The sequence below is a fragment of the Manis javanica genome, chromosome X (assembly GCF_040802235.1).
Source record: "Manis javanica isolate MJ-LG chromosome X, MJ_LKY, whole genome shotgun sequence".
Taxonomy (NCBI): Eukaryota; Metazoa; Chordata; class Mammalia; order Pholidota; family Manidae; genus Manis; species Manis javanica.
This window is the reverse complement of record NC_133174.1, coordinates 118,410,659-118,423,628: the sequence shown is the minus strand read 5'-3', so window position 1 is coordinate 118,423,628 and position 12,970 is coordinate 118,410,659. Positions and strand designations below refer to the sequence as shown.

The 12,970-nt window shown below is 39.3% G+C and overlaps 1 protein-coding gene across 9 annotated transcripts in view; it reads left to right on the top strand.

The window, feature by feature from the left end:
* Nucleotides 1-12,970, top strand: part of GRIA3 (glutamate ionotropic receptor AMPA type subunit 3) — a 258,425-nt gene that overhangs the window by 183,832 nt on the left and 61,623 nt on the right. For all 9 annotated transcript variants that reach the window (XR_005060543.2, XM_017649762.3, XM_017649765.3 and 6 more), the window contains one exon: nt 4,238-4,614. Coding sequence is in view for 8 of the 9 variants with exons in the window: in XM_017649762.3 (XP_017505251.1) it covers nt 4,238-4,614 (377 nt within the window). In the remaining variant the exon portion in view is untranslated. The remainder of the gene's footprint in view (nt 1-4,237; nt 4,615-12,970) is intronic.

Genomic DNA, 12,970 nt, shown 5'->3' with positions numbered 1-12,970 from the left:
ACTTGAATCCAGCAGTCTGCAGATCTGTAATCCTCCTCCATCTCTGCCTCTGCCCAGGGCACTGAGCAGAGCTCTTTATATAGTGACTCAGTCAATAATAGCTTATTCCCTATGGGTGTGCAAGCAGTAGCCTAGCAGTAGGCCAATTATAACATGGAGTAGTTAAGGTCAGGTGAGAATCCTGGCCATAGGCACTTCTATTTTCTCCACACCAACCATCACAACATTCTTTTCTTATGGAGCAGTGGGTAGTGGTGGCAGAGGGCAGAGATTTCTCCGAGGCTGGCCTGAGCTGATATGACAGCTCTGCTGCTTTGGTCTCACCAAGCACACCAGAGATGGGAGGGGTGCTAAGTCCCCTGCCGAGCTGGCCATCCTTTGAGGCTTGATCGGTAGCTCTGTTCCCTTACGTAGGTTGAGACTTCTTCCACCTGCTAGTTGCTATTTGCTGTCTTTTTCTGTCTGTAATAGGTTGTTTTTAAGGTTCAGTATGGGAATTCCCATTTTGGAGCCTGGTCTGCATCCATGAGGCTTAACTGAGCCCAGATTTAATGCTGCTCTTCATTGAGGGAGCACTCTCCAAAACACAGTCTCCACTTTCTTTGAAAAAGCTCCTTGGAAAGAAACAATTCAGAAAAGGTAGAAAAGCCAGGCTGAGGACAAAAGGCAAGTGCCTGGGAGGAGCAGGTTCTTCCTGTTGTCTTGTGTGACTTCACAAGTACTTCAAACTAGAAATGGTTTCCTTTGTGAATCTGTTCCTTTGCTACATGTTCCCAGGAACCAGAGAAGGGAGTCCCGCTTTGTCTCTCTAGCCACCTCTTGTTCGTATTTAGCTGTGCCTATCATCTGGTAGCTGTTCCAGTTACTGAGTTCATTTTTTTCTCTTAAAGGGTGTCAAGATTCTCAAACTCCTTTCTTTACGTGCTTGAAAAAGAGCCCAATTCCCCTAAATTCAGTCCAAAGTGATTATCTCACACAAATGTCCCTTATTCCATCCAAAAAAAAAGAATGGCAATTGCTCTTAGCACTATCAATTATTTAGATTAAAAGATCAAAAAGATAGTCAAATTAAGTAATTAAATTCAAATAAGATCAAATGGGAAATGATACTAGATGGGCATTTGCATGTTCTGAGCAGGAGGCAGAAACATGTTGGTAAGGATAGAACATGGCTCTGTATTCTCTTGGCATGACAAGACTCTTTCTAGCTGATTAAGACCCTCTGTGCCAAAATACCCCACTAGATTTCTGGCTAATTCCATTCTTCTCAGTAGCTTTTGTTTCTATGACTAGGGCTGGCCCCAAGCAAAAAGGTAAAATAGATAAAATTTGTCTTTGGCTGCCCTCCAGTTAGAAATGTGGAACTGGTTATTTAGGACTTAGCTGCAAAGAGGGGATGGTTGAAGCCATAGGGAATAGTACTGAGGGAGAAAGTGAAGGACAGAACCTTAAAGGAAACTTGCTGATTCCACACACCTTTACTGAGTATCTCCTAAGCCAAGCCCCATGAATAGACTCTGGGGGCACAGAGGTACATCTTGATTGAAAAAACTAGGAAGTAAAGCCAGAGAAGGAACATTCAGAGAAATGTGAGGAGAACCCATAGCCTTCAGTACCAGAGAGCCAGAGAAAGAGGGTACAGAGTGCAGAAGGCCTGTGGTATCACATGAGTTGATATCTGAAGGCGGGTCTTTGAATTTGGTAACCAAATATATACTTCAGAAAGCACTTTCAGTTAACTGGAGGGAATGGAAGTTAGATCACAAGTACAGAAGGAAAAAGTGGTGTTAAAATCAAGAGCTAGTAAAAGGTGTATTTTTTCAAGATTGGTGGTGATAGGGAGACTTGTCATATGGTTAAGAGGGTAGCAACATCAGAAGAAGGTGGGAGGGCTGTGTTTTGTTTCATCTTTGTTCCTCAGTAAACCCAACTGCCTGAGTGTGATTTTAAGGGACTAAGATCAATCACTGGCTTTCAAGTTACAGCAAGCATTAGAATCACCTGGAGGGCCACCTGGCCCCACACCCCCACCCCCACCCCCGCAGAGTTTCTTATTCCATACATTCCAACAAGTTCCCAGGTTACTCTAATGCTGCTAGTCCAGGAAACACATGCCAAGAACCACCGGAATAGAGTGAGAAGGGAAAATCAGTGAAAGGAAACAAATGGAGCTGAATTTGAAGAAGAGGCAATATGGATGCAAGGAACAAATGGATTAAATCTTAGAAGGAGTTCATTGTCTATGAAATGGGAAAGAGAGAAAGGATGAAGATACAGCAATGTGTTGAGAAAGAGAAGGACACTGAGGTGATAGAGCTCATATCAGATGGCCTCCATCTTCTCCGTAAAGAGGCCAGATGGTCTGCAGGGAAGGTAGGACTGGTGAGGATTAGGGACTGGGAGAAGTTTGGAATGAGCATCACTTACAGATTTAGAGGAGAATCAACTTAGGGTGAAGGTGATAGATTTAATTTTAGAAATGGGAGTTTGAGATGGTAGTGAGCCATCAAGGTAGATCTGCTCAGCAGGCTGTTGGCTTCAGTAAGTTCACACTTTCTTTAGCTGCCACTGAGATACAGGATATTCTCCATAAGCATAAGGCTTTTTGTCTGTTTTGTCTGTCTTGCTCACTGCTTCATCCCTAGTACCAAGAATAGTGCTTGACAGAGCATAGGCACTCAAATATGCACTGGAATGAACCTGAGAAGGGTTGGCTGAGGTTGATTATTGTACAGAAAAGTAGCATATAGTAGAAACCTGAAAGTGCCTGTGGAGTTAGAACATTATGGTGCTTAAGAGAGTGAGCTCTGGAATCTGAAGACCAGAGTTCTAACCCCAGCCTGTCAGCACTTCAGTATCTCCTTCTCAAACATGCAAATGATCATGTACCAACCTCCAGGTTGCTGTGAAAATTAAATGAGATAATATATATATAAGGTGCTTAGCACAGTGCCTCACATAGAGTAAGCACTAGATAAATGTTAGCTGGCTGTTTATTATGTGCATTTCCCCTTAAATTAATTAAGGAGTGTTTCTTCACCAGTTTGAGTCATTGTATGTAATTCAAGGTAGTAAAACATCGTTTCTCTGAGAACACATACTCTATCTTAGACTTCATCATTCTTCCTCCACCTCTTCCCACTGGCAGGGACATTAAGGCAGGCACAGTTCTATCTAACAGAAACAAATGGTTATCAAAATTGATGTTTTCACTTCATATCTGATACACCATCCAAAAGCCTTTCCTTAGAAGCCCTTTACTAGGTGCACTTTAAGGCCTGCCTCCAGACTAAAACCTTCTATTATTTGTAAAGGAATAATTGTAGAAGACAAAAGAAATCAGTACAGAAATTCCTAGTGCGTTTTTTCATGGGATTAATATAAATTTATTGCCTGCCTGTGCCTGAGCTAATTATGCAATACACCACTGAGACATTTATTTTATTGGTCCAATACATGTGAGTGCTACACTGATATTTATCACTAGAAATGATGGCTTACTATATAAACTTACATGTAACCTAGGAACTGCTTTATCCTTCTTAATGCCCATGCAGAATTCTTTCATGTTTGCATATCTCATATTCAATAATCAACAACTTATATTTTAGGCATCTATAGTTTCTTTAGTTATGATCTGCTGCAGTGATAGACAGCAAAATTGAAGACTAAGTCCCTGTCTTCAAGCAACCTATGTTTTAGTAGACATACTCTGAAAAAAAGATTTCCAGAATAATAGCAAACACTCAAGCATTAAACTGAGTACTATAGTTCTGTGTTGCACCTCATGGTGGGGAAGGGGCACATATAAGAAGTGAAGATGACTATCTTGCCCCACAAGAAATTCTAGTCGCATAAGTGAAGGGAATAAGACATAAAAGCATGAAGATTAAAATAAGAAAATGAGAGTTAAACAGTGATATGACACAAGGGAGTACAAGTTGAGGGGCAAGGTAGCAAAAAGAAATTTAGGAAAGGAACACTGTGTCATTTGCCTTAAGCCAGTAGGTCTCAGAGGACAAAAGGCCAGCCTGTGTCCCTTCCTTGACTTACCATCAAGTTAAACATTTTAGAACCCATTGACTGCTACTATTTTGATAACCAAAGCACTGACAGGGCAATTGGCTGTAGTGATTTAAGATTTTATGTTTCTACCAAACAGGTATAATAAGTGGCGAATGACTGATGGAAATACTGTCTCTAAAAGGGAAAATAATTTGTTTTGTTTTGTTTCCAGAGAGCCGATATAGCTGTTGCTCCACTCACTATAACGCTGGTCCGTGAAGAAGTCATAGATTTCTCAAAGCCATTTATGAGCCTGGGCATCTCCATCATGATAAAGAAGCCTCAGAAATCAAAGCCAGGCGTGTTCTCGTTCCTGGATCCCCTGGCTTATGAAATCTGGATGTGCATCGTCTTTGCTTACATTGGAGTCAGCGTCGTTCTTTTCCTGGTCAGCAGATTCAGCCCTTATGAGTGGCACTTAGAAGACAACAATGAAGAACCTCGTGACCCACAAAGTCCTCCTGATCCTCCAAATGAATTTGGAATATTTAACAGTCTGTGGTTTTCCTTGGGTGCCTTTATGCAGCAAGGATGTGATATTTCTCCAAGGTTCGTTTCTATGTCATACCCAATACCTCCTTGCATTTTATGGCCATGATCCATTCATGTTCATCTAGTGTCCACCCATCTCAAGTCCAGATTTCTTTCATTCAGCATTCCATCCAATGGCAAATTATCATCAAGCCATTCTGTTTGTCTGCATCCGTGAAATGAGTGAGTTGTGTTGCTTTTAATGTCCTTCATACATTTCTATGGTGATGTACATTTATACACGTATAGCAAACATTTAAACTCTGGATAAAGGCAATATTACCAGGTAATATTAATATTATTCAGATTAAGCTAATACTAAATCTTGATCAAATCAAACAGGCATTGTTTCCTCATTAATTGAACTAAAACACTTTCTCATTTGCCCAGATATTGGATCTAGAAAAAATCAGAAAGAAGACAGAACTCTTCTTTAAAACCCTCCTACTTCCCCTTTCGGTGTCCTCCTTTTCATTTTGCTGTCAGACTACTTGACTATTCATTGCAGTATCTCACTAAATTGTATAATTAAAACTGTAAAAATTCTATAAGAAAATACAGGAGGAAGTCTGTGTGACTTTGGATTGGACAGAAAGTTTTCAAAACACAAAAATCACAGTCCCTTTTTAAAAAAATGATACACTGGACTTCATCAAAATTCAAGACTTTTGCATTTCAAAAGACATCATTAAGAGAATGAAAAGACAAGCCACAGATGGGGAGAAAATATTAGCAAATCATACATCTGACAGAGGATTTATATCCAGAATATATAAATATCTCTTGCAACTCAATAAAAAGAAGACAACCCAAATTTTTAAAGGGCAGAAGATCTGAATAGGCATTTCCCTAGAGGAGATATACAAATGGCTAATATTCACATGTTCAACATCATAAGTCATCAGTAATGTGCAAATTAACATCACAATTAGATACCTCTACACACCCTCTACAGTGGCCATAGTAAAAAAGACAATACCAAGTGGTGACAAGAATATAGAATGACTATACTTCTCATCCATTCATAGTGTGAATGCAAAATGTTACAGCCAAATTGGAAAATAGTTTGGCAGTTTCTTAGACACTCGAAATATGACACAGCAATTCCACTCTTAGTTATTTACCTAAGAGGGAAGAAAACGTGTATCCCCTCAAAGACTCACAGGCATGCCTTGAAGGTGTGCGGATTCAGTGCCAGACCACTGCAATAAAGGGAATATCACAAAAAAAGCAAGTCAAATGAATTTTTTGGCTTCCCAGGGCATTTAACATTTATCTTTACACTATACTGCAGTCTATTAAATGTGCAATAGCATCATGTATAAAAAATGTAAATACCTTATATAAAAAATACTTCATGCTATAAAATGCTAACCACCATCTAAGCTTTCAGCGAGTTGTAATCTTTTTGCTGGTGGAGGGTCTTGCCTTGATGTTGATGGCTGCTGATGGATTGGGATGGTGATTGCTGAAGGCTGAGGTGGCTGTAGCAATTTCTTACAATGAGACAACGGTGAAGTTTGCCACATTGATTGATTCTTCTTTCACAAACTATTGTCTGTAGCAGGCAATGCTGTTTAACATCATTTTACCCACCGTAGAACTTCTTCCAAATTGGAGTCAGTCCTCTCAAACCTGCTGCTGCTTTTATCAGCTAAGTGTATGTAATATTTTAAACCTTTTGCTGTCATTTCAGCAGTCTTCACAGCATCCTCACCGGAGTAGTTTCCATCTCAAGAAACCACTTTCTTTGCTCATCCATAAGGAGCAAACTCCTCCTCTGTTAAAGTTTTATCATGAGATTGCAGCAATTGAGTCCTATCTTTGGGCTCCACTTCTAATTCTAGTTCTCTTGCTATTGATATTACGTCTGCAGTGACTTCCTCTGTTGAAGTCTTGAACTCCTCAAAGGCATCCATGAGGGTTGGAATCAACTTCTTCCAAACTCCTGTGAATGTTGATATTTTGACCTCTTTCCATTAATCATGAATCTTCTTGATGGCATATAGAATAGGGAATCCTTTCCAAAAGGTTTTCGATTGATTTTGCCTAGGTCCATCAGAGGAATCATGACCTATGGCAACAAAAGCCTTATAAAGTGGATTTCTTAAATAATAAGACTTGAAAATCAAAAGTACACCTTCATCGTGGACTGCTGAATGGATGTTGTGTTAGCAGAGATGAAACATTCATCTCCCTATCAGAGTTCTTGGGTGACCAGGTGTATTGTCAATGAATCACATGTTGAAAGGAATATTTTTTTTTTCTGAGCAGCAGGTCTCAACAGTGGGCTTAAAATATTCAGTAAACCATGCTGTAAACAGATGTGCTGTCATCTTTGCTTTGTTGTTTCATTTATAGAGCACAGGCAGAGCAGATGTAACATAATTCTTAAGGATCCTAGGATCTTCTGAATGGTAAATTGAGCTTTGGCTTCAACTTAAAGTCACCAGCTGCATTGGCCCCTGACAAAAGAGTCAGCTTGTCCTTTGAAGCTTTAAAGCCAGGCATGGACTTCTTTCTAGCTATGAAAGTCCCAGGTGGCATCTTCTTCCAATAGAAGGCTGTTTCATTTACAATGAAAATTTATTTTTTAGTGTAACTGCCTTCATTCATAATCTCAGCCAGATCTTCTGGATAACTTGCTGCAGCTTCTCCATCAGCACTTGCTGCCTCACCCTTGCCCTCTTATGTTACTGAGTTGGCTTCTTTCCTTACACCTCATGAACCAGTGTCTGCTAGCTCCCAGATTTTCTTCTGTAGCTTCCTCACCTCTCTCAGCCTTCATAGAATTGAAGAGAGTTAGGGCCCTGCTCTGGATGAGGCTTTGGCTTAAGGGAATGTTATGGCTAGTTTGATCTTCCACCCAAACCATTAAACTTCCTCCACGTCAGCAGTAAGGCTGTTTCACTTTATCATTTGCCTGTTCATTGGAGTAGCACATTTAATTTCCTTCCAGAACGTTTCCTTTACATTCACAACTTGGCTAACCATTTGGCACAAGAGGCCTAGCTTTAGGCCTGTCTCAGCTTTTCACATGCCCTCCTCACTAAGTTTAATCATTTCTAGCTTTGGATTCAAAGTGAGAGACATGTGACTCTTCCTCTCATTTGAACACCTAGAGGCCATTGTAGGGTTACAAATTGACCTAATTTCAATATTATTGTGTGTTAGGCAATTGAGGGACTCAAGGAGAGGGAGAGAGAAAGGAGAATGGCTGGCTGGTGGAGCAGTCAGAACACACGTAACATTTACTGATTAAGTTTGTCATCTTGGACAGGTACAATTCATGGCATCACCCAGTTACAATAGTAACATCAAAGATCACAGATCACCGTAATGAGTATAATAATAATGAAAAAGTTTTAAGTGTGATAATTAACAAAATGTGACGCAGAGACACAAAGTGAGCAAATCCTATTGGTAAAATGGCACGAGTGGGCTTATTTGTTGAAGGGTTGCCACAAACCTTCAATTTGCAAAAAAATGCAATATCTGCAAGTGCAATAAAGTGAAGCACAATAAAACAAGGTGTTCCTATATACACAAATGTTCATAGGAGCCTTATTTATAATAGCCACAAAGTGGAAACCCAAATATCCATCAGCAAGTGAATGAGCAAACAAATATGGCATATCCATGCAATGGAATACTACTCAGCAATTAAAAAGAACAGACTACTGACACATGCTACAATGTGGATGAACTTTGAAAACATACTAAATTAAAGAAGTCAGGCACAGAAGGCCACATATTAAATGACTGCATTTACTGAATTCCATTTATTGAATATCCCATATTGTAATTTTCCATTTGTTCAGAATAGGCAAATCGAGACAGGAAGTACATTAGTGGTTTGTGGGGCTTGGAGGGAGCAGAGAGGGGCTAATCAGGACCAGGATTAGGGTGAAGCAAGTGAGGCTGAGTAGAACAAGTGCAATGATCACATGTAGCTTTTATTTAAATTTTGACATTTTGTTCATCATGAATTTTTTGCATTAATTTTGATTTTATAAAATAGCCCACGAAAATGCTATTTATCTTGATTAATAAGATTTTGGCACCCCCTTACATTTTGTGCATGGGTCAGATGGTTCACTTGCCTCACCCTATTTCCAGCCCTGTCAGCATTAACTACAAATGAGCATGAGGGAACTGTTGGGGTGATGGGAATGTTCCAAAACTGGACTGTGGCAATGGTTGCACAACTCTAAATTTACTAAAATCATTAATTGTATACTTACATTGGTGAATTTTTTGGTGTGCAAATTTTCTCTCAGTGACGCTACTGAAAACACTGAATGTGAATGGCCTGGACCTCATCCATTTAGTTTAAGTGTTAACTCAGCAAAACAAAAGTGGTGGTGAATTCATAATCATAAAATACTTAAAGCAAATGTAACCCCTTTATAGTTAGGAAACAACTTTTTCTGCAATTAAAAAGTCATAGCTTTAGTAAAATTGAACATTAACCCAAATACTAACCAGAGTCAATTATCAAACTTACAGGGATTTTCATTTAGAATATAAGGACTCAGAAGGTCACCTACCATGGTTTTATGGGGTACTTCATTTTGGGATGATCCGCTAAGAGCATAAAACGTTTAAAATGAAGTTTTGCAGTATAACTCACTGGTAACCATCCTCAGCAGCTTTTTACTGTAACAGATGTGGGGCAAGTCTTATTTGTCCGTCGTAGGTGGCCACCACCCTCAATCTGCTTGGTCAGATTCCCCAAATTATCACTCTATTCCTTTCATGCTTAGAGTGTGTGCCATTTTGTGATCTCATCTGGGAGTTCATTTGTTCTGCTAGTTTCTCTCTTTTCTTATTTTTTTTAAACATTCTGAATGATCCTGCAATTGAATGATATTTGACAAGGCTGGTAGTCCGTGCTGAGACTCTGCTAAAGAGCCATTAAGGACAGAGATGTTATTGGTTTCTGTAAGGGGATTTTCAAAACTAAATTTGTGATAGCCCCACTGGAGTGCTGCATACTACTCTGCACACTCAAACAGGACTCTTAAAAAGCTGTTTGTTTTAGAAGTATTTATGCATATTGCTCAGTTAAGTAATAACTTAAAGGTGATGGCCTGACAATTACGACCTGGATAGATTTTGTTTTGTTCTGTTTTTTGGTGGCAGAATTTAAGCTGCGGCTCTTTTGTGGCACTGAAATACACCAAGTGCTTTTTTTTTTTAAGACACAGATCTGATTATACTGCCCTTTGATACCATCATATAGAGTAATGGCTTGCAAATTTTTTGACCATGGTCCTCAGGAAGAAATAAATAGTCCCTCATGATTCGGTACACATATATGTACATAACAAAAGTTTCCCCAGACATTACTCTTGTAGTGAGCTATGCACTTTGATATTTCCTATTCTGTTTATTTCTCTAATGCTGGTCACAACTCAGCCCGCCAATGGGGTGCACAGCCTATGGAGCAGCACTGGTCTAGAATAACAAGTATTATCCTTATTGTGCTTTTGAGTAATAAATTATTACCTTTATGAACTCTACATTTTCTACCATATGGGTGATCCTTCCTTTGATACCAGCTTTTGTGTCCTTCAAAAGAAATTATATCTTTAAGCCTCTTGATAAAATGTTATACTTCTTAGCATATTTATTATGTATCAGTAAAGAGGAAACATGTTCCTCCTTGTCTTGAGAGTTCTGATTATATATTTGTGCTCAATTGCACAACACCAAACCCCACTGAAATGTGCTTCTCTATTAACAGATTTAGAAATTCCTGATAATAACATCGTTGCACTCTAAGATTCATGGTTGCCTTGACTACAAATGCCAGCATTATACTTTATTTCTGTTTAATGGCTACACTTGGGCTGAAAACTCTCCAGAAAGCCCACAATGTGAACATGCATTGTACATTCTGACTTTCCTCAAAATTGAAGCATTTCAAGCCATGAATTATAGGAGAGCACATTTTAAAGTCAAATTATCAAATAATGAGCAGGAGGAGGTACCACAGGTAAATTAACCCAATACCTTCCATTTACTGATGGCAGAGGGACAACAACCCTCACTGAGCTCCCACCACGTATGGACACTTTACCTGAATTATCATATGGATATTAATCCTCAAAAGTCTGCTGCAAGGTGGGCATTATACTTATTTTTAAAGGGAAGGTAATGGTCAATCACACATAATTTGCCCAGTCACACAGTTAGTGGCAGAGCCAGTATTCAAACCTAATTCCAACTCCAAAACCCATGCTCTTTCCACTTAATGCTGCTTTTCTCATTTCACAAAGGAACAGTACCCAGACATAATGTGATGAAAGCCAGGTCATAGAGGTGTTAAGAGCCAGCAGCAGTACAATTGTTCCCACTACCACACACCGCCTCCTGCTACCAACATACAGGTGCTTTGTTTGTTCCGTGCTTTTCCTCATGTTCATGCCCAAGAGCTGTTTTCCAGTCTCCCAACCTCTGATGAAGCTCTGCCTTTGCCCTGGTTGTTAAAGAAAATAGGTAGTGAGCATTTAAAATCCTGCTGAGCATTTGACATGCTGCTGAACAAGTGTTCACTCAAAGTAAAAGACTAGGAAATCAGCAGTGAGACATAATGAGGAAAACTGAGCATCATTCTATTTCCATCAAAGCTGTGACAGTAACCTAGAGGTTTAAGAGTCTATGTCAATATTAGGCTTGCTATTTTCAACTACCCCAATTGTTCAGAGTGAATAATTGACCAGAGGCTGAATCATCTCTAAAGAGAGTAATTAATGTAATAAGCTGAGGTTATATCCGTATACCAACTGCTTTGTTGGGGGAGAGTCAGAAGAAGGAGGTATGAGGGGATTCCATTTAACCCTCTTGCCCCTGGGTGGTGGTGGGCGGGGGAGACAGGGGGAGATAGGCAATGGGTCTAGCCAGATAGAGGGAGCATAGTGGTTAATGATGCAGGTGCTGGAGTCAGTCTCACTAGAGTCACAATCTGCTTGGCAGTGTGTAACCTGGGGCACGTTCCCAAACCTGGCTAAATCTCAGCTCCTCATCTGCAAAATATAAAAACAGTGCCTGGTCTATATAAAGTACATCCTCAATAAATGCTAACTATTATCATGATTACATTGGCTGCTCTTAACCATCCCAGTTTCACATATACTAATAGTCAACATTGTATTTGCATTTTAGTCTCTAAGATTCCCAAAGAACACGGTTGAAATTTTAGTCAGTGCCCAAGAGCTGATTTCGGATGAGAAATTACTGGTTCCTTCTTGAACCCATAGAGTACTTTTCTTAAGGATTACACTGCTCGCAAAAATGTTAATTGTATTATTCCACAGCGTCTTACTGGTATTGGCCAGAGGTTACAGGGGTTTTTTTTTTTTATCTGAAATTTATTTCTTTCGTGAAAACTTTGGTTGAACTGCTAAGAGCAGTCCAAAGTCCAAGTCCTTCCAGACAAATGCTCCCCCTGCTGACTTTCTTTGAAGTTGCAGGGACATCTGAGGGCTAGCTAAGTTGAAGATGCAAGAGTTGGAATTTTAACAGAGAAAATGGAGAGAACACATTGAACTTGAACTTGATTACTGTGTACAGATTATTCCAAAAGCATGACTCTCCTGTTAAGTTTTCAAAATATCAAATACTTTGGAGGCGAGGGCAGGGGATCTTTGCAGGTTAGCTGAGACATAGAATAGGAAGTATGTGCAGAATAATATAAATATGAAGGGTATAAAACGAATGGGATCAAAGACAACAGGATTTTTTGGCTTAAGCAACATCCTTTCCTTTGCTGATACATAACCAGTGTCTTCATCCTACTGCAAATTCTCTTCAAAGCAGTAGTGATATGGTAATAAATTAATGATGTAATAGCAGATTTTTTGTTACTATTTCATAACTTTTTTTGGCTGGAAGTCTTAGCTTGTAGTCTTTGGGAATGGTTACTTATTCCCATCAGAGAAGACTATAAGAGCTAAAGATTCTGCACATTTTTTAAAAATCTGTCATAGAGCATTGAATGGAGTATAGAAATAATGCACACTTTGAAAGATAGAAGGGTCAGGGGGAAGGAATGATAAAGAGTTTGTGCAAAGGAGAAGCAATTTTCAGGTCCAGCTCTTCATCTTGTGACACCGGTAAAGTATGGATTTCAACATTTACTTACAAGATGAAGGATACAGCATATAGCTCACTTTTGTTATCATTTCAGAGGTCATAAAATACAGTTTATTATTAACTCAGAAACTCTAGTTTCTTATAATTACTGATAACAAGGGTGTTGTATTTTATTTGGCAATGTTTTTACATCTGTTTTCTCTTGTTGCTAATTCTCTTTCATTAACTTCACGCCTCCTCCTACATTTCTTCAAAAGGTACGATACTCTCCTGA